The following is a 23,885-nucleotide window of genomic DNA, read 5'->3' on the forward strand; positions in this document are numbered from 1 at the left end:
GAGGTTTACCAGTTAATTAAAGAACAAAGTCCATGTTAATCCGACCAGTAGACAGTTACATTATACTTTTTATAAAGGTTGTAGGCCAAGAAGGATAACTCAGTGTCTAAGTTATGGGATTGTAAAGGAGAAAGAGAAATGCAATGGCCACACTGGGATTCGAACCCGGGACCCTCCGAACTCTAGACAGACACTCTACCAATTGAGCTACCTAAGAGATAAATAATAACAATTAATAGTTCAGTCTCTCTTTATTTTATTAACAGAACAATAAGGTATATTTACCTTTATATATATTTACATATGTACACACTCATTGCTACAGCCACTGATAATCTGACTGTACAACTATCTTAGCCAGTACTTTACACACAGATTGGGCTTTTTCTATACAAAATTGTCCAGATTATCCAGCCATTTCGACTGATAACAAAGGTTGCTGGATTGCCGTGGTTTTATGAAACAAATGGAAATAACAATAAAATCCAGTATTCATGCATAATAAAGTTTGATAATTATTGAAGAGATAAATAACAATACCCCTAAACCTTAACCTGATCTGTACATAACAGTTTCCTGGCTCAAGATTCTTACTGCATACTGGAAAATCCATTTTCGCACAATATTGAATTAACTTCCGACAGTCAACAGCAGGGGTAGTGTAAGGCTTGAACAAAACATTGCAGATAAGGCTGCTTAAATTGCTATGGTCAAACATTCAACCAAGGACCACAAAAGCCAGTCTGCTTGACCAGCAATATCTAGGTCAACTCGCATCAGAATATGATTTGTCTCTTCATTGCACAAAACCTAAGTTTGGGTCCAATCACAGAATCTAGATCAATCCTTTAGAACAAAGAATCTATGTCAATCCTTCCGATCACTGAATCTTGATCAAGCATTAAGCTTCTGATTGCAGAATCTTGATCAATTCCTCACCTCACCCTTTAGCTTACAAAATTTGGGACGATATTTCCCATAGTCCACAGGTCATAGAATCTGTGTCAGTCCTTAACAATGACAAAGATAGGTCCCTTTTTTTTTTTTTAACAATGACAAAAATAGGTCAATGTCTCCCATCACAGAATCATTTCCACGGATTTTAACTCTCCAGTTACGTTTCAGTATCACAGACAAATCATGTCATCATTCAATAACAACATCCGCTCGTTTTCTCTTTTTTACGATTTTTGACACTCGGAATCCCTCAGCTTTCCGTTTCTTTGCCTCTCGTTTTGCTAAGTTCTTTTTCACCTTCCTTTTAGCAGCTACCTCGGGATTAGAAACAGCCTGTCCAAGAAAAGATAACTCTGTGCTTAGTGATTGACAACAATGCTAACACTAGTTTATAAACCCAAAATTAAATGCATGCAAAAAAATAATGCATGCTTCAATTTTGTCCATTTTATTCGTTAAACTACTACATGAAATAAGGTTTTTATCAAGGAATGTAAAACAGATTTTCTTAAAATTCCTATCTATTTCTTTATGATAAGATGATTTTTTTTTACATATTATAAGTAAAATATTTATAGAATGTCTTAATGTCATTTTCGGAAGTCCTAGAAGCTTATGTGATATATGACAACCAGCACTATTTGTACCTACAAGCGGTCAATCGTTTTAAATATTTTTTTTAACTCTCAATAACACTTTGTCACCATTTTAAATACTTTTAATTTGTAAGTGGTTTGAAAGGTTTTTAAAAGTGCCATCAGAATCAACGAACAAAATAAAAATAGACTTTTACAAAAAGACTGATTCAAAAGTAATTTTCCAAAATAATTCCACATCTAAAACTGAACATTACAAACAAAACAACAACAAAAACAATAACAGAACAGTAACACCATGCTGCCTACCTCAACCGCTTTCTGTCGCTTCCTTGTCTCCTTGACAACCATACGTTTCCTCAGTACCCGGGCGTAGATTTCAGTGAACTGTTCCACCCCCAGGACCTTCTTCAGTAAGTCGAGTACCTCCTGGGCCAGGGACTTGATGGCAAGGTCTGCAACACACAGACCATATCAAAGGTTGGCAACAAATTCTCAGCGAGATTACACATTAATACAAAATTATTAATAACAAGGCAAACCAAAGCATCCCACTGGTATTGATTTCTTTATTAACTGAGCTCCACAAAAGAATTTCAAAGGTCGGGGTCAAAGGTTACACAGCAACCTATTTTTTGTACTTGACACTCTGCCATCCCTAGATGTACTTGCATACTAAATCTTATTACTTCAGATGAAATAGTATTGAAGATATGCATGGACAAACTTTTTTCAAAGGTTGAGGTCAAAGATCAAACCATAGGTCACAGTGGCCTACTTTTTGTATATGACTCTCCACCACCCCAAGATATACTTGCATACCAAGACACGCCCTAGACAAACTTTTGGGATGCATAGAATTTGAAGAGACGGACGGAGGGTAAACCTATAGTCCTCCCCGGGAACCAGTGGGAGACTTATAAATAACATCTTCTGCTGTAGTTTTTTCATTTCAATATATCAAGCTCTTTTCTAAATTCTTAAAAGATTAGCCTACCTGTGATTCCTGATGCGTCATTTGTCTCCCTTTGTAACGGTGGCATCATGATGTGGGCCACAGAGGGCAGTAACTCTGCTCCAAGGTCAAGGCCGACTGCTGCCATCCATTTAAAAACACTGGATCTCTGAAAAAACACACACACAAATCAGTTACTTTTCATTATTTGATGAATTTAAGATGCTGATTTTATACCTTCATCAAGGGAATTGTCTACTACCCTAAAATGTTTATCATTTCATAGGAAAATGATGTACCACAAATGTATTCTTGTAAAAAAGGCCATTATTGACCAAACATCATCTTACATATAAGACACGCTTACTCTTACTCCTATAAACTCGATCTAGAGCCAGCGATCTAAACGAATGCAATGAAAAATGTCACAAGTATTTTAAACAAGTTTCGGTCTAATCATCTCCATATAGTTATGTACATGTACTGTAATATATATTACTGAATGTATTTTGATTATTGACTATTTTGTTGTTGTTTCGTCTATATTACGTAAAAAAAAATTCAAAGAGGGCCTCTTTGGAGGTGAACCTTCATGTTTGCTAAATGAGTTGTACCCTCTAAAAATAAAGTATGATTATTTTTATTACAAAACACAATATGTTTAATATAAACAAACCTCCATCAAACAGTGAAATTTGGTTATCACATACTTGTTCAATATGTTCTCTGTCAGTTTACAGCTATGCATATTACAAGTTTTGTAAAAGCAGGATCAAATATCAAACATATGACTAATCAGTAACCCAAACAACAAGTCCTTGATTAAAAGCAAGATCAAATAAAGAACATATGACTCATAAGTAAGCCAAACAACTTGTCCTTGATTTGACCTTGACATTGAGTGAATGACCTTGAGCTGATCTAAAAAGTTAATGACTGAAATGTTTCATTCATTATTTATGTTTTGACCTTGAAACCAAATGACAGAGATTCTATCTGGATTTGTTGACATTGTAAAATGATACCGGGCTATTCTAACATCCTTAGTTTGACCTTGAGAATTCATGACCAATACCATACCATATTTAACCACCTAAAATACAACTGTAATGACGTTACCTTGATGGTGAGTTTGTTCATGTTGAGGCTCTCGTGATTGGCCTCCCTCGCCATCTTCCTCACTAACCAGGGCAGGGAGAGTCTCTTCCCCTGGGACTCCGTCCCCTCAGGTTCCGAGGCCTCCTCAGACTGAAGGGTCACCAACTTCGCCACTTTACTGATAAAGATCAGGTTTTTGATAACTTGGTCGGCCATCTCGTCTGACAAAAACTTTGACTGTAGTTGTTGTACGAACGTCACTGCTAACAACTCCATCTGTAGTAACATAGTACAATGCATTATAATACATTACCTACCGGTCACTCAAGGGTTCCTACAAAAACCTGTTTTTATTTTAATTGACCAGGAAGTTTTTGATAGACAGCAGAACCTTATTAGTCCTGACATGTCCACTTAAAACAAACATATAAAGGAAAATCTATGTATTACATTTTCACATTAACTCATTCACCCCAATATTTCTAAACTGGACTTGCCCAGCCTTTGTTTTTGTAAGGTTCAAATACGACTTTAGGATTGAATAGGTAAATGCAGTAAATTCATAGGTTTTTTTTGAATTATTATTCCAGAAAATTACTGAATATAATTAAGCCTGGTATTACGTAATATTATTCTTTATCTCAATACGAAAAGCTCTTTAATCACTACATAGTAAGCATTGTTTAACCCTTCCATCCCTAGGTAACTTTAATAGACTCTACCATTAATTTATCTGGGTTAGACCATTATGGTCTACAGTGGTGAAAGGGTTAACATGAAAACTGAGTACAAACTTCATAAAACTGTTGTCACTTCCAATTATCATTTGCACAGAAAAAATAAATATTATAGGGAAACCCTTTCATTCTGTTTAGACTATTTTTCAGTGAACCAGAATCCAGATAAGTATATTTGTCGGAGCAGTAAAACACTACTATCTCTTGTGACCTTTACCTTGTCCTTCATGTCATCCCTTAAGTAATCGACAGCCTCATCAACCTCTTCTACGATTTCCTCCGGTTGCCAGGAAGCAAATAGAAGACCGAACATCTGGGCTCCTGCCAGTCTTACCCAGTTGTGTGGATGTGTCAAGTGCTTCTGGGTATATTCTGAGGAAGACAAATCTCATTTGATCAAGATCAATGAAATGTTTTACTTTAACAGGTATAAAGTGCAGTGATGACTTTGACTTTTTAACCAAGAAACATAAAACTAAATATTCATTAACAAATGACCCTGCTGAATTAACTGGTGTAAATTATCACTATTTTCTAGACAGAATCTTTCATAATGATCTTCAATTCAATTTTATTGGGGTTTTTTAAGGCTTCTACCTTAAACTTGAGATTTCTTCAAACACAAATTTGTCATCACAATAAAAAGGTGAATTTCAAGATTTTAAATTGTAAACTTCCTGTCTTATAGATGGAAGTAGATTTAAAACAAAATGACTCACCCCAGATCGTGTTCATCTGCTTGTGCCATTTTGGTGTCCTGACCACATTACACTCCCTCAACACCTTGAGAAGAAGGTTGAGGATGTTGAACAGGAGATGATCTTCATTTTGTTCCATGGATTCATCTTGTACCTGTAAATATAACAGAAGCAATCATGCTACAGCTAACAGGAAAACAGTAGCAGCGTGACAGTGACATAGGATGATAGTACGATCAGCAGAAAGGACTAAGGTACGTTAAGGGCCATTTCCAGACTCATCACCAATTTTGAAAAAGATATGATATTTATAATCTGGGATAAATGAAGTACACAATTATTCAGTTTCAAATTCATTCAAAAACTGGTACAGGAAATATGGCATAACAAAGAGAGATATAAACCAAAATTTTTCACAATAAAAAGGTGTGTCTTTTGTGTGCTATTAACGTTGAAAATTTGCCACTTCAAAGCAAATCAACTCAACACTGTTCAAGTTTTGAAAGCTTCCACATGCACCAACCAAATAAATATTTGGCACGCATAAACATTGTCATGCCGGTTTTCATTCAAATAAAGGAAATTTTGGTTGTCACGTGCGAAAGCTTTCATTTCTGCATGCTAACTGTCCATATTGTGGTAATTCCTGCATAGTAAAGCGATTCTGTTGCTATGGTTGGGACATATACACATTTGCAATGAAAAAAATCTGCACCAGGAAAGATAGCCCCAATCAACCAATACGATGTTTATAAAATAAATTGGTAAATAAATCTGAGTTAAAGTTTTTGTTTTTTATGAGGCCAAAAATGACCCATAACGCCCCAAGTCCTTTATTGTACTGTGATATCCATCGTAACGTCACCTTCCTTTCTTCATTATTACGGCAGATTACATTTTTTGAAAAGTTTATCTTTCAGGACTTTTATGAAAAAATAATGGAGTTGAAATAAACACCAAAACATAATCTAGAAACATGGTCTGAATGTAAAAACATCTGCAGGGCCAGACTGATATTCCAACCCTGGACTTTAGATTGTTATACTATCACTGTAACTGATTGTCTACCTGGCCAGGAAGTGTATTAGCCCATAAACTGAAGTTAAGGGGAGGTTACTGTATGTATATAGGTTAAACGGTAGTCCACTAGGACAGGGATCTTTAATTAAGAATATAGATGACAATACATTTATAATCACTAACACAATTTTTTCGTATCAATTGTTGAAGAATCACTGAAAAAGTTGCAAGCAATACATTTAAAATTGTATACCAATGAATTTCCACATCATTTATACCTCACAAATGGTCTGTAATGTATACTATGACAATAGATATTTTCTGTGGAGATTATCTAGGTCACCTGTGGCTTAAAACAGTTTTTCGTTAATAATGGGTGGTGAGTGATGATGCCAGTTTAACAGGTATTACTATGCAACATCAGGATTATGGCCTACGGTCACCCGAATCAACAGAATGTTTGTTAAAAGACACACCAAACAACACATTGTGGACTGGACGTTCAATTCATTGAAATCCCTTCAAGAGGATTTCTGTTTAACATGTTCATCATTTATGCACATATCATGCCATCAGACCAAGATGGATACAATTGGTCAGTTGCACCTTTGGCTCAGAGGACCTAAAAATGTAAAAACAATGTTAAGTAAAGATGTCTTACCTTCTCATAACGACTGGGCTGCAGATGAAACTTCACGACTGGGAAAACTTCCGCCAGGTGGCGCTCGAATTGAGCGGCTTCCACTTCCACAAAGAGGCCACATAACTGGGCACCTAGGGACTGATGCTGCGACTGAAACAGTCAAGATCTTTGTTGAAGTCTTTTCATCTATGATATACTTACAGACCTCCTAACTTCAAAAGTAGTTTTCTCTTAACAGTCTCTCCACTTATAGGTTCCTCTACAAGGTAATTTAAACAGCTCATTTCTGTTGTTATGATCCAACTATCTATATTCCGTAATATACTACTGTGAAATCAGATATTTTCGTGGGGCCCATACTGCCTGGTTTCCCAACAAAACACCATTTCGTGGGTACATGAATTCATGGAATACAATTAGTCACTCGAAAGGAGAATCGCTTTATTTAAACCTTGTAATTACTTTGCGGACCTATGGATTCGTGGATGAAGATTACCCATAAATCAACGATATTAAAACCCCCACAAAATTAGCGATTTCACAGTATCTTTTCGTGTCTGTAGTACATGTATATATATGGAATCTATATTAACAGCTAACTTTATGTATATATATGGAATCTATATTAACAGATAACTTTATGTATATATATGGAATCTATATTAACAGATAACTTTATGTATATATATGGAATCTATATTAACAGATAACTTTGGGCAGAAACTGCATCAAACAAGCAGTGCTTCGGTAATAAGACGTTGCCGATGGCATGGTAGTCCAGTGGTAGGACGCCGGGCTTGTGACTGAAGGGTTGCGGGTTCGAGTCACGGCACGGCACTGTGTTGTATCTTCTAGCAAGATACTTTACACCGCTTGTTCAAGTCTACTTAGCTGTAAATGAGTACGTGGTTGGGCAGTGCTAGAATTGTTGAATGCAAGCTGTGAGCGCTGAAATGGCAGCACCAGCTGCATGCTCCCCAGGGAGTTGAGAAAGATATTGGATGGTTGCAAAGGCCCAATAACCACGGATAATAATTTGTAAACCTCTTTGAGACACCCAACGAACAAGGTTGTAATAGAGCGGTATATAAGAACCTTAATAGATATGGCTAATTGATTTCTAATTAAGTTACTATTCTCTACCTTTTGATCCTGAAACCATTTCAAGGCAATCAAAAACAGCTCATTCCGTTTGTTATGGTCCAACTGTAAAAAGAAATTATCATGAACATACATATCACTGGGTACATAGATGACCTGTTTTATTTTTGGAATGTTTTCTCTATAACTTACTTGATGCTTAATTATGAATATACTTTTTCAAAATGGCTACATGTGTTATCCAATTTTTAACCAAGAATAATTTTCTAGTAATTGAAATTTTTATCATTCTAGTCTCAATGTATGAACTATTGACAAATACCATATTCTGTGTAGGAAATGTTGAATCAAATTGCATCTGGACTTTTTTATCATTACTCACCTTTTCTAGTAATAACTTTATAGCCAAACCAGTCAGCTTGCGACATTTTAAAGATTCATCATTCACCATGGCAACCGACAACGGCACAAAGAAGAAACCTGCATGTCTCATCAGTAGCGTCTGAAAAATAGAAACGTCATCGTGAATGACAGGAAAGGACTTGGGGCGCTATGGGTCATTTTGGGCCTTTTTGGCCTTTTTGAAAATTTCAACTTGAATTTATTTGCCAATTTCTGCTATAAACATCATATTGGTTAATTTGGGCTATCTTTCTTGGTGTTGATTTTATCCAATGTGCATGTGTAGATGCCCTACCATAGTAACGAACTGCATTGCTGTGTAGAAATAGCCAATATATGGTGTTTTTGGACAGTTAACATGCAGAAATGAAAGCATCCGCAGGTGACAAACAAAAATTCCTTTCTACGAATGAACACTTGTATAACAATGTTTAAGCATGTCAAATATTTATTTGTTCGTTGCATGCGGAGGCTTTCAAAAATAGAAGAGCGTTTAGTTAATTTCCTTCAAAATGGCTAATTTTCGAGCAAATAGTGCAAAACAGACGACATTTGCTCATTTTATCATGAAAATGTGTGTTTATGTCTCGTTTTGTAATGCCATATCTCCTAAACCAGTTGTCGAATGCATTTGAAATTTCATATTTGCTTTCTTTATTTATTCCAGATTAAGAGGATAACAACTAATCCTAGATATCCGATGAGGCTGGAAATGACTCTTCACGCCCCTAGTATTTTGAAATTTTGACATTGAACCCTGTCTCGTTCAAAAGCTACTGTGTTTAAGATCCCCGAACTGCCAAAAAATGTTGCACATTAGAAACTGCCTTTTCAGGCATGACAGAAATTTTGGTAAATCATTTTTGAAAAGAAAACCATACCTTGCGGGACTTTAATGAGAAATGATAAAATGGACAAAATAAATCAATAATTTATTGTAAAAATTAAGTGGAGCTAGACAGATTTGAACCCTGAGTCCTTAACACAACCTCAATATTATGATATCTGACTTGATAAAGCTTGACAAAATAACTCACCTGAGGAAAGCTGGAGAAGATGGAAGCCATCATTTCCAGGGCAGACTCTCTCCCAGGTTCCGTCTCATAAGACAGTTGGGTGATGAAGAACTCGAGGTGTTTGACTAGTTTTTTGCCTAAAGGGTAGTCCATCATGTACTGTAGACTCAGCTGTAAAACAGGACAGGTGTGAAATACAGGTGTGGTACATGTACATTTGTACATGTCGTGTGTAAGTATCATTACAGCCTGGTATCTCTATTAAAGTTCCTTTCCCTAACTATAAATCTAGAAACACATGCAATTTTTCACAATCCCCCCTTGAATAATACATTTTAATGCAATGTTATTGAAGAAAAGTTCTATTATTAATCACCTGACGGCACTCCCTCCTGGTATGGGGGGAGTCGGCTTTGATAGACATGGTCTGGACGTTATAATATTTTACCTGACGGCACTCCCTCCTTGTATGGGGGGAGTTGGCTGTGATTGACATTGTCTGGACGTTATAATATTTTACCTGACGGCACTCCCTCCTGGTATGGGGGGAGTCAGCTGTGATTGACATGGTCTGGACCTTTATCATCAATTCCTGCATCTCTGGTACGTTGAGTTTCCGTGACAGTATGGCCTACAATCACAGAAATTGTGTAATGGATCAGTGAGCTTTTACTCCATAAAAGACTTGCTAGTTCAGATATCTCACAATACACAACGGTATACTGAGTATGTCTTTAGTTTCAAACAATTTTGCCGATGGATGATGAAACCATCTTACAGATTTTATAATGTATACCAGGAAATTTTGGCCCAGTTGAACTTTCGCCCTTCACCATGACAATCCATATTGGTCCAGTGTTAATAATGCTGTTCACATTTAATGTATGTTAGCTGCATTGATAATTTCACCTTCATAAAGACGGGCAAAAAAAAGCGATGATTAATCTGTCGGGAAGATTTCCTGCTATACAGTGTTTCTTAGTTCATCTGTTACTGTACCATAGTTAATCAAAATCAAGCCCCCACTCCAAATGGAAAAAAGATTTACCAAAAGTGTGTACAAATATTTGAATCAACTTGCTAAATTATTACACATGCTCAAAGAAAGTCAACAGAAAGGAGTATACCAAACAATCCTACTTACCCTGAAGAGTGAGAAGGCAGTGCTCTGTCTATGGTACTTACCCTGAGGAGTGCGAAGGCAGTGCTCTGTCTATGGTACTTACCCAGAGGAGTGAGAAGGCAGTGCACTGTCTAAGGTACTTACCCTGAGGAGTGAGAAGGCAGTGCTCCGTCTATGGTACTTACCCTGAGGAGTGAGATGGCAGTGCTCTGTCTATGGTACTTTCCCTGAGGAGTGAGAAGGCAGTGCTCTGTCTATAGTACTTACCCTGAGGAGTGAGAAGGCAGTGCTCCGTCTATGGTACTTACCCTGAGGAGTGAGAAGGCAACAGAATGGAGTATACCAAACAATCCTACTTACCCTGAGGAGTGAGAAGGCAGTGCTCCGTCTATGGTACTTACCCTGAGGAGTGAGAAGGCAACAGAATGGAGTATACCAAACAATCCTACTTACCCTGAAGAGTGAGAAGGCAGTGCGCTGTCTATGGTACTTACCCTGTGGAGTGAGAAGGCAGTGCTCTGTCTATGGTACTGTCCCTGAGGACCGAGAAGGCAGTGCTCTGTCTATGGTACTTACCCTGATGAGTGAGAAGGCAGTGCTCTGTCTATGGTACTTACACTGAGGAGTGAGAAGGCAGTGCTCTGTCTATGGTCCTTACCCTGAGGAGTGAGAAGGCAGTGCTCTGCCTATGGTACTTACCCTGAGGAGTGAGAAGGCAGTTTTCTTTCTATGGTACTTACCCTGAGGAGTGAGAAGGCAGTACGCTGTCTATGGTACTTACCCTGAGGAGTGAGACGGCAGTGCTCTGTCTATGGTACTTACCCTGATGAGTGAGAAGGCAGTGCTCTGTCTATGGTACTTATCCTGAGGAGTGAGAAGGCAGTGCTCTGTCTATAGTACTTACCCTGAGGAGTGAGAAGGCAGTGCTCTGTCTATAGTACTTACCCTGAGGAGTGAGAAGGCAGTGCTCTGTCTATGGTAGTCATGTAAATCCTCCTCACAGAATCCTAATAGCACCTGGAGCTGTTCTGAGTTGATCTCGTAACACTTCACATCCCTCACCAGTACAGTCACTGCCTAATAAACAAAACACAGCACCCGTACATCATTGTTATTCATAAAGTACTTCATTTGTCTCAAAAATCAAAAGATTATTACATTTTGTGATAAATGCTATATCAGATTTTATTATTATAAAATTATTTAAAGTTATTTTCTATTCAAATGTCTATTTTGAAGATGAGGTAAATTTACCTTAAATGCCATGGTGATGAGGTCCAGATTATCTCCAGTTGCCGAACCTGCTGATGCGTAATTCTTAAGCAATACTATGATACCGTTAGCGATAGGACGGATGTGTTTTTTAATGGCTGGCAGAGGGAACCTCAGGATCCAGCACAGGCATCGCAGACTGACGGTATTCACCTAGAGATTGCCAACATAAAGTCGTGGTAAACAATCAGTACACACAGTGGGCAGAGGTTTATATTATATTGTCAGGGACTACTTTCTTTTGACCTTAACATAATTTGTGGTAAACAATCGGTACACACCGTGGGCAGAGGTTTACATTATATTGTCAGGGACTACTTTCTTTTGACCTTAACATAAAGTTGTGGTAAACAATCATTACACACAGTGGGCAGAGGTTTACATTATATTGTCAGGAACTACTTTCTTTTGACCTTAATAGTCTTTAAAAAAATTGTAAAGGTATTAATATTTTGGGCCTACAACTTTAAGTTTATAACAAGATGAAGTAGAACTTTGCTAAAGTTCAATGTGTTCAGTAAGACTTGTTGGGACATAAGAAGTTCACTATAGGCATGATTTTACTACAATATTCCATGTTTATAAGAAAAAAATCCTTGCTAGATTATACAAATAAAAACCTTATCATAAATAAGAAATAAGTTGGCATCAAGCAAGATACAGGTACAAAGATACAGGTACAAAGATACAGGTACAAAGATACAGGTACAAAGATACAGGTACTCAAGTCAGGGTGGATGATTTTATGTAATCAATATTTGTCCCTAATTATAACTTTTAAATGTCATTCACTTTAGGAACATTGCTTTGACCAAGATACACTTTTTGTATCTGACCACTCCCAGCCTATAGAGGTCAAGATATTTACTGCTAACACCAAGAGGTCAATACATACTTGCCAACTCTCCCTATTGAGGCCTGAGTTTGGACCCTTTAATTGAGCATTTTCAACCAGTGAATTTGCTGAACTATTCCTATTTTCTAAGATGTGATGATGACTCAATCTGAAATAACAGCTCAAAAAATGCCATTTAAAAGTGTTGTTTTTCCCTAGGATTTACATACACACATTTTATTCATGCTTTTAATTCTGAGCATGTGTAATCTCCCACATGGACATTTCTAAAGTTGGCAAGTATGCCTGTCAAGAGCATCAAGCAATCCAGACCTGACCAGTGATAGATGGTTCTCACCTTGATATGTTGTGACTGCAGACAGTCGGACATTATGGACACAAATGGGTCAAGCATCCGTAGGTCTTCTTGCTTAGTGGCAACAAGTCGTCCTTTCTTTAATGACAGGTGCAGCAGCTAGAGGGTTACAAATACAGGTCAAGGTCACAGAGTTAAGTCAAGGCTGCAGAGCAAAGGCAAAATTACAGAGGTCGGCAAAGGTTTCCAATTTAAGATGAGGTTACCAAATTACGTCAAGTTCTATCTAGCTAACAGATACAGGTCAAGATTATAGAGATAAGTCAAGGTTAAATAAATAGGTCAAGGTTACAGAGATAAGACAGGCTGAAATGATGTATTAACATCTGAGAAAGGTTAAGGTAGGAGGGATAGGTTGAGGTTACAGAAAAACAGGTCAAACTTACAATGTAATTCAAAGCTGAGGCATTTCGGTTGAGTCTGTCTATAACAAGTTCAACTATGGTTATATAAATTTCCCTGGTTTAATTATGAACAAGGGCCAAGTCTTATGGAGGAGGAGCAATGAATTGTATCTAGATTTATTGCAACAAGATGTTCTTAACCAACATGTGAAATATTTTTAAAGTGAAAAATAAAACTTGGTAAAAAGAAAAATGCATAATAGTCATTCTTCTTGTTTTCTCTTTAGAATGTGAAAATCTCTCAAAATGATCAAAATAAGGAATGATATCACAGAATAATACACAACTTGAAGCAGTAAAAACACACCTGGACTCCAAACTCAACAAGGATGTGAGCATTGGTACGCTTGCTGCTTTTCGGTTTGCCTCCACCTCGAATAGGAGTAGTTGGTAGGAGGAGACAGCTCTCAGGCTTCCTTCTCCCATCTGTGGGTGTCGGGGCATTCTGTGTACTGCTCTCACTAGTTAGGGAAAATATAGCATGTATACAGGGCAAAGATTGTCATCTACTCATAAACAAATAATACAATGTTGTCCGCTCATAACAAAATACATGTGTTGTAATATTGCTGATATTTTGTGTAACTTGAATCTAACAGCCATAACATGTGACAGAGGCATAGAAATCAATGGTTTAAGAGGACAAATCAAGATAAGGTACATCCTCACCTCTGTTTGGTAGACAGCTGTGGGAAGGCCTCAGACACAAGTCCGTGACAGAAGACAGTCAGTGCCTCTGTGGTCAAACCCTCATTCTCCATCAGTCCATTGACTACCTTCTTAAGGACCTCCTGAACCTTGCGTGCCAACTTATGGCTGCGTGTTGTGTCCAGTATCTATAGCAAAGGTCAAACTAGGGTCAAATATGGTCACAGTGGTAAACTGCCATCAAACAAACAAGGACAAAAGGTCAAATAAAATCACACAAGGTCAAACAAGGTCACAGATGTCAAAATTCAGAGTCACACATTGTCATAAAAGGTCATATCAGTCACACAAAGGTTAAACAAGATCACAGATGTCAAAATTCAGAGTCACACATTGTCATAAAACGTCATATCAGTCACAGAAGGGTCAAACAAGGTCACAGATGTCAAAATTCAGAGTCACACATTGTCATAAAAGGTCATATCAGTCACAGAAAGGTAAAGCAAGTTCAGAGGTCAAACAATCATTCGCTTCCTCAAGGTCTGCCAAATTTCCGTTTCTATATTTATACAGTCAATTTATCACCAAACTTTAAAGGACATTCTTTTTAACTTACATCGTTACAGCAATTGAAAATTTTCCAAAACTCAATCAAGGTCAGACAGAGGTCAAACAAGTCCACCAATAATGCTCTAACAGACTGGTCTTAACATTGGTCATACCAGACACAACTTATGGTCAAACTTTCGCCCTACACCACGAAATCAATTTTTGCTAGTGTTAATTTCCCCTTCACATTTACTTACTGTGCATATTATGTTGTTTACTAACGCTTGCTGTGGTGATAAATTCGCCTCTATTACGGCTTGTGAAAAAGGCAAAAAATTAAAACTGCAGCAAAAATTTCCTGGTATACAGTATAATTTGACAAAAAAAATATTCTTGTACTCACAGTCTTGATGGGTGTGATGAAAGGTATAAGTGACTTGGTGCCCAAGAGTTTAGCCAGAATCTGATAGGAATCATAGCTCTTCACTTTGCGAGCCTCAAACAGTTTAACTCTGATGCCTTCTACATCCTTCTCCTCCGCCACTTCTCCAAACAGTTCTTTGTGAAATACCTAAACAAAACAAAACAGGAATCTCAACACAGATTAAACACAGATTAAGACCAGCAAAATAATGCATTTTCATTTTATCATTAAATGATAAATCAAAACAGCCAAAGGAGGTAGTTGTTGTGGTTTATTAGTTGTGTTGACCATTTTCACCAACAGAGTGGCCAAAACAGGTTGACACTACTAATAAACTACAAGAACAACTGTATTGGCAAAATAGACCAACACAACTAATAAACCACAGCAAACAGTTCATAAGTAATCCTCACTCATTCTTACTATAGAAAACTGTCTAAACAGACCTCTGCACAATCCAATCATTTGCTTAAACCAGCCGAAGAATTTAGTTACGACAATGACAAAGAATAACAAAGACACTTAATCCAAACTGGCCAAACCGTGGTCTTAGGGGTATCTGGTGTATAGAGTACGCTGCATTGACAATGATACAAAATATTGCATCATAATTGTGAAGAGGATGCTGGGAAACTTTACCTCCTGTAGACTGCGACAACAGATGTCAAGGTCACCTGTCTTTGTCAAGGGCATCATGTTCCTTAGCAGGACATACACAGTGAAAGTCAACACATGGAGCTGATAGCCACGTGTCAGGATACCTCGCATCTCTGACAGGGCGTATGGCAGGAAGCGTGACCCTAGGGACGTGAGTATTTTTGTCAGTGTGTCTCTCGCTGTGTCCCGAATGTCCTTAGCACGTGACTTTAGGAAGTTACAGACCTTGATGAGAATACTGAAACATCAACCAAAAGATATTACAAAAACATGTTAGTTTTCAAGTTTCATTTTCTGAACTCTACTGTAGTATACATGTACAATAACTGAAAGAACCCCTCTTATGAAGTTTAAGGGATGTTTAATTTCAACATATCTAATCTCAGATGCTTCCATCCCATTGAGCCTTACCTTGGAGACTTCGTTCTAGTGAGCCAGTGAGCCCTTAGGGAGAGTATGTATAAACTAACTTAAGATGCTTTCATCTCAAGGGGCTCATGGGAAGTCTAACCTTGGAGAATCTGTTCCAGTGAGCCAGTGAGCCCTTGGGATGGCTACCCTTGCAGACTCTGTTTCAGTGAGCCCTTAGGGAGAATCTGTAGCAGCTATATCTTCCAAGACTGGGAAGTATTTGTGAATATCTATCAAGGGAAACTCCACTTCAGTGAGAAATTGTGAGTCTGCAGTACTCCACTCAAGTGACTACCTACAATACCTACCCTAGAAGACTACACTCAAGTGACTACCTACAATATCTACCCTACTAGACTCCACTCAAGTGACTACCTACAGTACCTACTCTAGAAGACTCCACTTAAGTGAATACCTACAATACCTACTCTAGAAGACTCCACTCAAGTGACTACCTACAGTACCTACTCTAGAAGACTCCACTCAAGTGACTAACTACAATACCTACTCTAGAAGACTCCACTCAAGTGACTATCTACAATACCTACCCTAGAAGACTTCACTCAAGTGGCTATCTACAATACCTACCCTAGAAGACTTCACTCAAGTGGCTATCTACAATACCTACCCTAGAAGACTCCACTCAAGTGACTACATACAATACCTACTCTAGAAGACTCCACTCAAGTAACTACCTACAATACCTACTCTAGAAGACTCCACTGAAGTGACTACCTACAGTACCTACTCTAGAAGACTCCACTCAGGTGACTACCTACAATACCTACTCTAGAAGACTCCACTCAAGTGGCTATCTACAATACCTACCCTAGAAGACTCCACTCAAGTGACTACCTACAATACCTACTCTAGAAGACTCCACTCAAGTAACTACCTACAATACCTACCATGGGAGACTCCGCTCCAGTGTGCCCTTGGGGAGGGTCTGTAGTAACTATACTTACCCTGGGAGACTCCACTCCAGTGAGCCCTTGGGGAGGGTCTAGAGTAACTATACCTACCCTGAGACTCCGCTCCAGCGAGCCTTGGGGGGGCCTGTAGAAACTATACCTACCCTGGGAGACTCCGCTCCAGCGAGCCCTTGGGGAGGGTCTGTAGTAACTATACCTACCCTGGGAGACTCAACTCCAGCAAGCCCTTGGGGAGGGTCTGTAGTAACTATACCTACCCTAGGAGACTCAACTCCAGCGAGCCCTTGGGGAGGGTCTGTAGTAACTATACCTACCCTGGGAGACTCAGCTCCAGGGAGGCCTTGGGGAGGGTCTATAGTAACTATACCTACCCTGGGAGACTCCGCTCCAGTGAGCCCTTGGGGAGGGTCTGTAGTAACTTAACCATTGCCAAGGCGAGGGGAACCCTCAGGATTTCTGTGTCATCAGCATAACTGTTTCTTGCCAGTTTGTGTTCCTCTTCACTTCGAACCTAGGACACAAAATAAGCTGTTGTCAGATTCTATGACTGTGTGTCTTATTGTTTTGTATCAGGTATCTCCAAAACACTTCTTATATTTAAAAAAAAAAAAAAAAAAACTTGGTCCCATTGAGTTCTTCTGACCTACATGTAATATGGAAGATTGATCTTACCCTCTGTGTGAGACACTTCTGTAGCTGAGGCAGCAGGCCTTTTACAATTGTGGTGTGAATCTTGGTGGCCAGACCTGGTGGACACATCAGTTTCCCTGACGATGACAGGACCATATCCTGTTTTGTTTCCATGACCTCGTCACTTTCCAGAACCTCTTTGACGTCCATGTCATCTGTTGTCTTTTCCTCATCATTGGCATTTGAATCTGGTTCAGGTTTTAGTTCTTCATTCTCTTCTACAATATTTAAATGCAAATGTGCTAGATAAACAATAAATAACTAAAAATACAAGCACTTTACTTGAAACACTGATTACACAATAGATGCCTTTCCTTTACAATCACACTATTGTTGTATGATACTGATGTTTCAGAGCTTTTTTCTTCCTGAAAAAAAAATTGCAAAATATGAACCCAATGAAATTGTCTGAGAAACAAATACACTAATAAATTTGTTTTTACGGGGATTTTTTTTATTTCAGATTACTGCAAGACAATGAGATATTTAGAGATCTAATTTATTTTAAGTGAAGATTGCGAGCACAAAGCTTGCCAAGGGCCCATATATTCATGAATTGATTTCCATAATCTCCTATTCTGTGTTCAAGTCCAATTATCTTGTTATGGTGATAAATTATTCCATTTCTATTAATTTTCACTGATTTGAAGTCTCAGACAGACCAGAAGCTGATGACTGATGATGTCTAGACTTTATTTTTCTTTACTATATCACATGATTTCAATGAGAAACAAGTGAGTTGGTTTGAGCACAGAATGAAAGCTTGAGCATGAGAATGGTTTCGTGAATACAGGCCTTGAGTTCAAAATCTAAAATTAATCCATAAGTTGGTAAAAATAGTCATACACTCTAAAGAATTGAGAGAATAATATCTTGCATGATACCCTACAGAAAATATGTTTATTTCATCGGAAAATCAAGAAGTTCTAAAAACAGGTCGATGATTTTGAAGCCAACTAATTAACCATGCAATATCATAATTGAATTATGCCCTTCCAGTGAAGTTGATAATTAATAGCATTGCAGTTATTTGATTGATTGTTACAAGTTGGGGCAAATAAAACAAAAAACATCACATGACTCCTAAATTAATTAACATAAGGTTGTTATTTGTGAGGTTAGATAATAATGCAATGTTTTAATTGAAGTGTGCTATCCAGGTGAAGTTGACAATCACTTTCCTTAAATTTGATTGGTTGTAACAAGGCAGTGCAGAAAGGGAAAAAAGTATCACATGACTTCATAGGGGCTGTGGTGGTCAAGTGGTTAAGTCGTCTGACATTCTGCTACCACTAGCCCTCCACCACTGGTTCGCAGGTCCGAGGCCTACCTGGGGCAGTCGCCAGGTACCGGTTGTAGGTTGGTGGTTTATCTCTGGAAACTCTGGCTTTATTCCACCACCAAAACCTGGCACGTTATTAAATTACTATAGCTGTTAATAGGACGTAAAACACAAACAAAAATCATAGTTTATTAACAAATAGCAGCCATGTGACAAATAGTACCCACCTGTAGGCAGCCCTATAGCTTTTTTTTTGGCGATTGCGGCTGGAAGGTGGGTAAGGTTCAACTGTGACGCACTCACATCGAAATGGAAGGAATCCAAGATGGCTACTATGACTCTGGAACAATTGATGAACAAACAGCATTGATACCCGGGCTTAGCTTTTAGGGGACTAACATATACTGTAGTACATTACATAGTAAACTGAAAGCATCAAGTTTATGCTTGCCAACCAATGACTATAAATTCAATTTGCTTTTTGGTGGTTTTTGTTTTAAGACTCCTTGACAACTATGGTCGTTTAAGACGGTGTTAACCTTGTTAAATGGGGTGACCACTTGACAGTATGAAACAAACATTTTAAATCAGATATTTAAATCAGATAAAAACACCATAGCTCTTATAATCATTAGAGCTATAGAGACATAATGCAAAGCTGAAAAGGAAACATTTCTATAGTCAAACAATAACATGACAGTGAAAACCATCAGCATTGTTATATAGATATCTGATGATTTAGCTTACATTTAAAATATTTTATTTCAGGTAGAACATTGACACCAGAGGGAGCCCTACCTGATGAGTCCCTTCTGCTTGTCCAGGTCCTTCTGTAGGCGACCCAGATAAAACTTTAGCTGGTGGAGATACTGTTGCCATGGTAACTGTAAACAGACAGCCCCGATGGTGTCTATGGCAGCCTCCTGAAGAGCCTGTGCCTTAGTGTAGCTATCAATCTGTAGGAACGCTGAAGCCAGGGGCAGGAAATAGGACATGATGGCTTCCTTACAGGCACGGTGACCAGACATGTACTTGATCAGCCTCCGCAGCGCTCGAGACCGCTTGTGAGTCTGGTAAAAGTAAAATACAGGTGATTTTATTTTACAAGTAAAAAATAAACATTTCAGATGCACTCAAACAACTAATGTTTTTACTGATGCTGGGACAACCATTTGTTTGTAGATTAAACCATAATAAATGTATGACAGAACATAAATAGGATCTGGAACAATAGAAACAATTTCTACTCATAAATATATATGATAAATAATAATAATGATAATTTGAGGTTCTCATATACCGGTTTATCACAATCTAGGTCATCTCAAAGTGTTTCACAAATTATTATGTGTGGTTATTGAGCCTTTGCACCAGCCAATATCTTCCTCAACTCCCTGGGGAGCATACCAGCACTGCCCAACCACATACTCATTTACAGCTGAGTAGACTGGAACAAGAGGAGTAAAGTATCTTGTTCAAGAATACAACATGGTGCCATGATGGGACTCGAACCGGCAACCCTTCAGTCATGAGCCTGGTGTCCTACCACTAGACTGGAATTAATAGACTGGAATGGCAGGTTGACTTACTTGTATGTGACGTATGTTTTCAAAGAAGTCTGCTTCCAAGTCTTTATCCTTCAGTCCACGGAGGTCCGCTAAGTTGGGCTGATCAGGAAATGTGTCCACCACGACAGACAGCAAGGCGATGTACTCATGTCTAACATTCTGGGGACAACAAAAGTATAGTTATACAGCTGGGCAGATTATAGTTTCAACAGGGAAATGTGTCCATTACGACAGACAGCAAGGTGATGTATTAATGTCTAACATTCTGGGGACAACAAAAGTAAAATTATACAGCTGGGCAGATTATAGCTTCAACAGGGTGATGTTTGCATATCTCACACACTAAGACAACAAAAATCATCCATGATACTCCAGGGGTTACACTCACTTTCGCTCTCTTGAAAAACAAATCACTAAACTGATACCTGTCCTTTAAAGATAACAAAGGAGCGACACTCGACTTCAAAGCCAGTCAATTATACCCTTACACAATTGAGAGATTCCTTTGATGTACATCAAAGGATCAAAGTAGTCTTCCTGTCTCATCCAAAAGGTGGCGCACACTGAGGCTTCGATTTTGTCATGACATAGTCCAGGGGTGCTGAGAGCGAAAGTGAGCATGAGCCCTGGAGTATGGAGGATGCAACAAATATACAGCTATGTAGATTACAGCTAAAGTTACACATTACATCTCCAGCACACACGTAGGCATACACACATAGGGAGATATTAGCCAGGTGGCATAGGACTGGTAGTTAGCGCCTGATAAGGCAGCTCCTGCTAATTCCTCAAAATCATATTGATTAATGTACATGATAATTGTATTAATTGTATATTTATGTACTGTAAAGCGCTTTAGAGTGGCTTATGTTAGTTAGATAGGGCACTATATCAAATGCTGTATATTATTAATATTATTATTATTGTTGAAATCATACTATCAAATACCCACCAGCTGAGTAAACATAGAACTACAAAAAAGTATTTTATTGTACAGTGACTTACCTCATTCTTATTCCTGAAGCCAGCCTTTATTTCCACCAGGATACCCTGAGTAATCAAATCCCTGAATGTATCATTGTCATAGGTAGCCAGGCCGAACTGTGTCACCATGGTAACCAGTGTGTTGGTGGCATTGTCTCGTATAGACAAGTCATCTATCTGGAATTATAGAATCATATGTCATCTCTGTTAACCAATGGTAAACATTGTTTCTATGGAAACCACACATGTATGTGTAGGATAGGAATGCAACTTGTAAGAAAATGGTTGTAAAATGTACGTAAGATATGCTTTCATGTACTGTGAAATCACTAGTTTTCGTTGGGTTTTGAATTTCGTTGATTTCATGAGTAATCTTCATCCATGAATTCATAGGTCCACAAAGTAATTACAAGTTTGATATTAAGGAATTTTCTGTGGGAGTGGGTACTTGTATTCCATGAAATCATGTACCTGGTACCCACGTAACGATGTTTTTTCGGGAAACCACAAAATTTCAGCCCAAAGAAAATATCTGATTTCACAGTACTGTAAAGCTACAAATTTCTCTGGTAACCTTAGTTTAGTGTTCTTCATGTGTTAAATTCTGTCTATTGTTTTATGCACCCAGTCATCAATGTGCTCATCTGCTAAAATTCAGTGCAAGTCTTAAGTCATTTCTTACAAAAATGAAAAAGGTTATAACTCATATGTGGAATTTTAATAGCTCAAACAAATATGATATCCGCATTATCATTATTACATCATGCAGTAAAACCAACCCACCATATTGATGAAGTAGCAGGCATTGTGCATTATGGGTAATAAGACATCTGCTTCTATTGTCTTCATCGCCTTGATCATTTCATTGGCATTTCTGAAGGCCGACAATCTCTTCGTGTAGTCCGGATCTTCTGTACGTTTAGGATCCCAAGCATTTAGCTGTAAAGAATAATGATCCGGAAATGCACATACCTCTCTTTCATTCCATCATATTTTACCTTTTCCATCCATAAACAAAATAAACATTATTTGTTTATGCCCATACTTCTACCTGCATCATCTCTTTTTCATTTTCTAATACCATTTTACTCGCTCACTCTCCCATACCCCTCGCTTCCCTCCCCACTTTTTAAAATTCAATTTCACCAACTTGGCCTGACTTTTAAATTGTATTTTATTTTTCTGTATGAGGTAAAGATTCATTAGCACTGAACCAATGATATAAAACATATTGCTTGTTTAATAATTTTATAAACTGTTTGACTACAAGAAGAGTTGAGTTTCAGCGTTTGTACTGATGATAGTGTACATACATGTAGGACAGCTATACGTTTTCAACATATATTAGTCATCACTATACCAGTAAACTTAATAAAAGCACAGCTAATGTTTTTATTACATCTTAATTATTCCAGCTTACTTATAAAGCAAAGGATTGTATAACAATTCAATACTTGAAATCACTTGATTTGTGTGAGTACTTTATTTTACAAACTGTGTCTGTAGGTTTTATTCACAAATACTTGAATTGACATTGGATATTATTTCATTGTTGATAAATAACTACTCATGGAATTGATAATGATAAAAGATTTTAATTCACAAATGAATCTCCTCGCAAATTAATGTGAAATTAATCTCGTGTGTATAAAGCGAATTGTGTGTAATCTTGGAGGGGAATCAAACTAATGTGTTTGTAGCGTGAATGTTTCACCGGCGTCCTTACCTCCAGTATGAGCTCGGCAAGTGACGATTGGTCACTTTCTTCGGTCAATATCATCTGTAAAAGGACAAAGCTAGACATAAAGAAAATCTTTATCATTTATTCTTTTTGCCTTTAGACTTCACAACAATATTGGGTCACTGTCATTCCAAACCAAAATAGCTTACTGACATGTTTATGGTTATATTTAATCTAAAATATTTTCAATGCATTCATTCATTATGCCCTAGTCTACAAATTTAATTTCACATACTATAGAGTTCTTTTAATTAAAGAGGTTTTATATTTGTTACACTATATTCATAGCCTGAAAAAATTATACAAAATGCAAATTAGGCCCTGGTCTAACAACTAGAACTTTTAGCAAAAGGCTAACTAATACCCCGCTGCTATATAAACCAGAACTGTAAGTTAAAGGCTTACTAAGGCAAAGCATTACAAAGCAATCCATAGTCTCCCACCAGTAACAAGTATTTTGCACAAAGGGGCATACCTCCATCAAAAAGGGTCGAAATCCCAAATTAAAATGAGGGTGCACAACTACATAAGATACCGATCATTCATGCAAATTTTTAATGAAATCCACCTGTAAGTTAAGGAGAGTTGCACAGACAAGTATTACGCACAAAGGGTCACAACTCGGAGGAGTTTTCCGAACAAGTTACTATGGACGTCAGACAGACAGACAGACCGACAGAGACAGACAGACAGACAGACAGGGTGATTCCAGTATACCCCCCCCCCCCCTAACTTCGTTGCGGGGGTATAAAAACTTAATTTCACA

The 23,885-nt window shown here is 37.9% G+C and overlaps 1 protein-coding gene across 1 annotated transcript in view; it reads right to left on the reverse strand.

Annotated features, from left to right (window-relative positions):
- Window positions 1–239: 239 nt before the first annotated feature.
- The window catches only part of LOC110451588 (small subunit processome component 20 homolog), a 53,911-nt gene continuing 30,265 nt past the window's right edge, over window positions 240–23,885 (reverse strand). Inside the window, exons 38-63 of the mRNA XM_021499707.1 lie at window positions 23,105–23,158; window positions 22,162–22,317; window positions 21,400–21,555; window positions 20,416–20,553; window positions 19,625–19,896; window positions 19,054–19,166; window positions 17,527–17,762; window positions 17,226–17,365; window positions 15,494–15,749; window positions 14,834–15,001; window positions 13,903–14,069; window positions 13,541–13,694; window positions 12,812–12,928; window positions 11,601–11,771; window positions 11,292–11,423; window positions 9,744–9,854; window positions 9,245–9,394; window positions 8,188–8,307; window positions 7,848–7,910; window positions 6,723–6,854; window positions 5,063–5,195; window positions 4,561–4,715; window positions 3,628–3,882; window positions 2,551–2,677; window positions 1,863–2,008; window positions 240–1,290 (exon numbers count right to left, since the gene is read on the reverse strand). Of these exons, the coding sequence (XP_021355382.1) occupies window positions 1,147–1,290; window positions 1,863–2,008; window positions 2,551–2,677; window positions 3,628–3,882; window positions 4,561–4,715; window positions 5,063–5,195; window positions 6,723–6,854; window positions 7,848–7,910; window positions 8,188–8,307; window positions 9,245–9,394; window positions 9,744–9,854; window positions 11,292–11,423; window positions 11,601–11,771; window positions 12,812–12,928; window positions 13,541–13,694; window positions 13,903–14,069; window positions 14,834–15,001; window positions 15,494–15,749; window positions 17,226–17,365; window positions 17,527–17,762; window positions 19,054–19,166; window positions 19,625–19,896; window positions 20,416–20,553; window positions 21,400–21,555; window positions 22,162–22,317; window positions 23,105–23,158 (3,966 nt within the window). The 3' untranslated portion in view covers window positions 240–1,146. The remainder of the gene's footprint in view (window positions 1,291–1,862; window positions 2,009–2,550; window positions 2,678–3,627; window positions 3,883–4,560; window positions 4,716–5,062; window positions 5,196–6,722; window positions 6,855–7,847; window positions 7,911–8,187; window positions 8,308–9,244; window positions 9,395–9,743; window positions 9,855–11,291; window positions 11,424–11,600; window positions 11,772–12,811; window positions 12,929–13,540; window positions 13,695–13,902; window positions 14,070–14,833; window positions 15,002–15,493; window positions 15,750–17,225; window positions 17,366–17,526; window positions 17,763–19,053; window positions 19,167–19,624; window positions 19,897–20,415; window positions 20,554–21,399; window positions 21,556–22,161; window positions 22,318–23,104; window positions 23,159–23,885) is intronic.

This window comes from Mizuhopecten yessoensis, unplaced genomic scaffold, assembly GCF_002113885.1.
Source record: "Mizuhopecten yessoensis strain PY_sf001 unplaced genomic scaffold, ASM211388v2 scaffold6135_1, whole genome shotgun sequence".
NCBI lineage: Eukaryota > Metazoa > Mollusca > Bivalvia > Pectinida > Pectinidae > Mizuhopecten > Mizuhopecten yessoensis.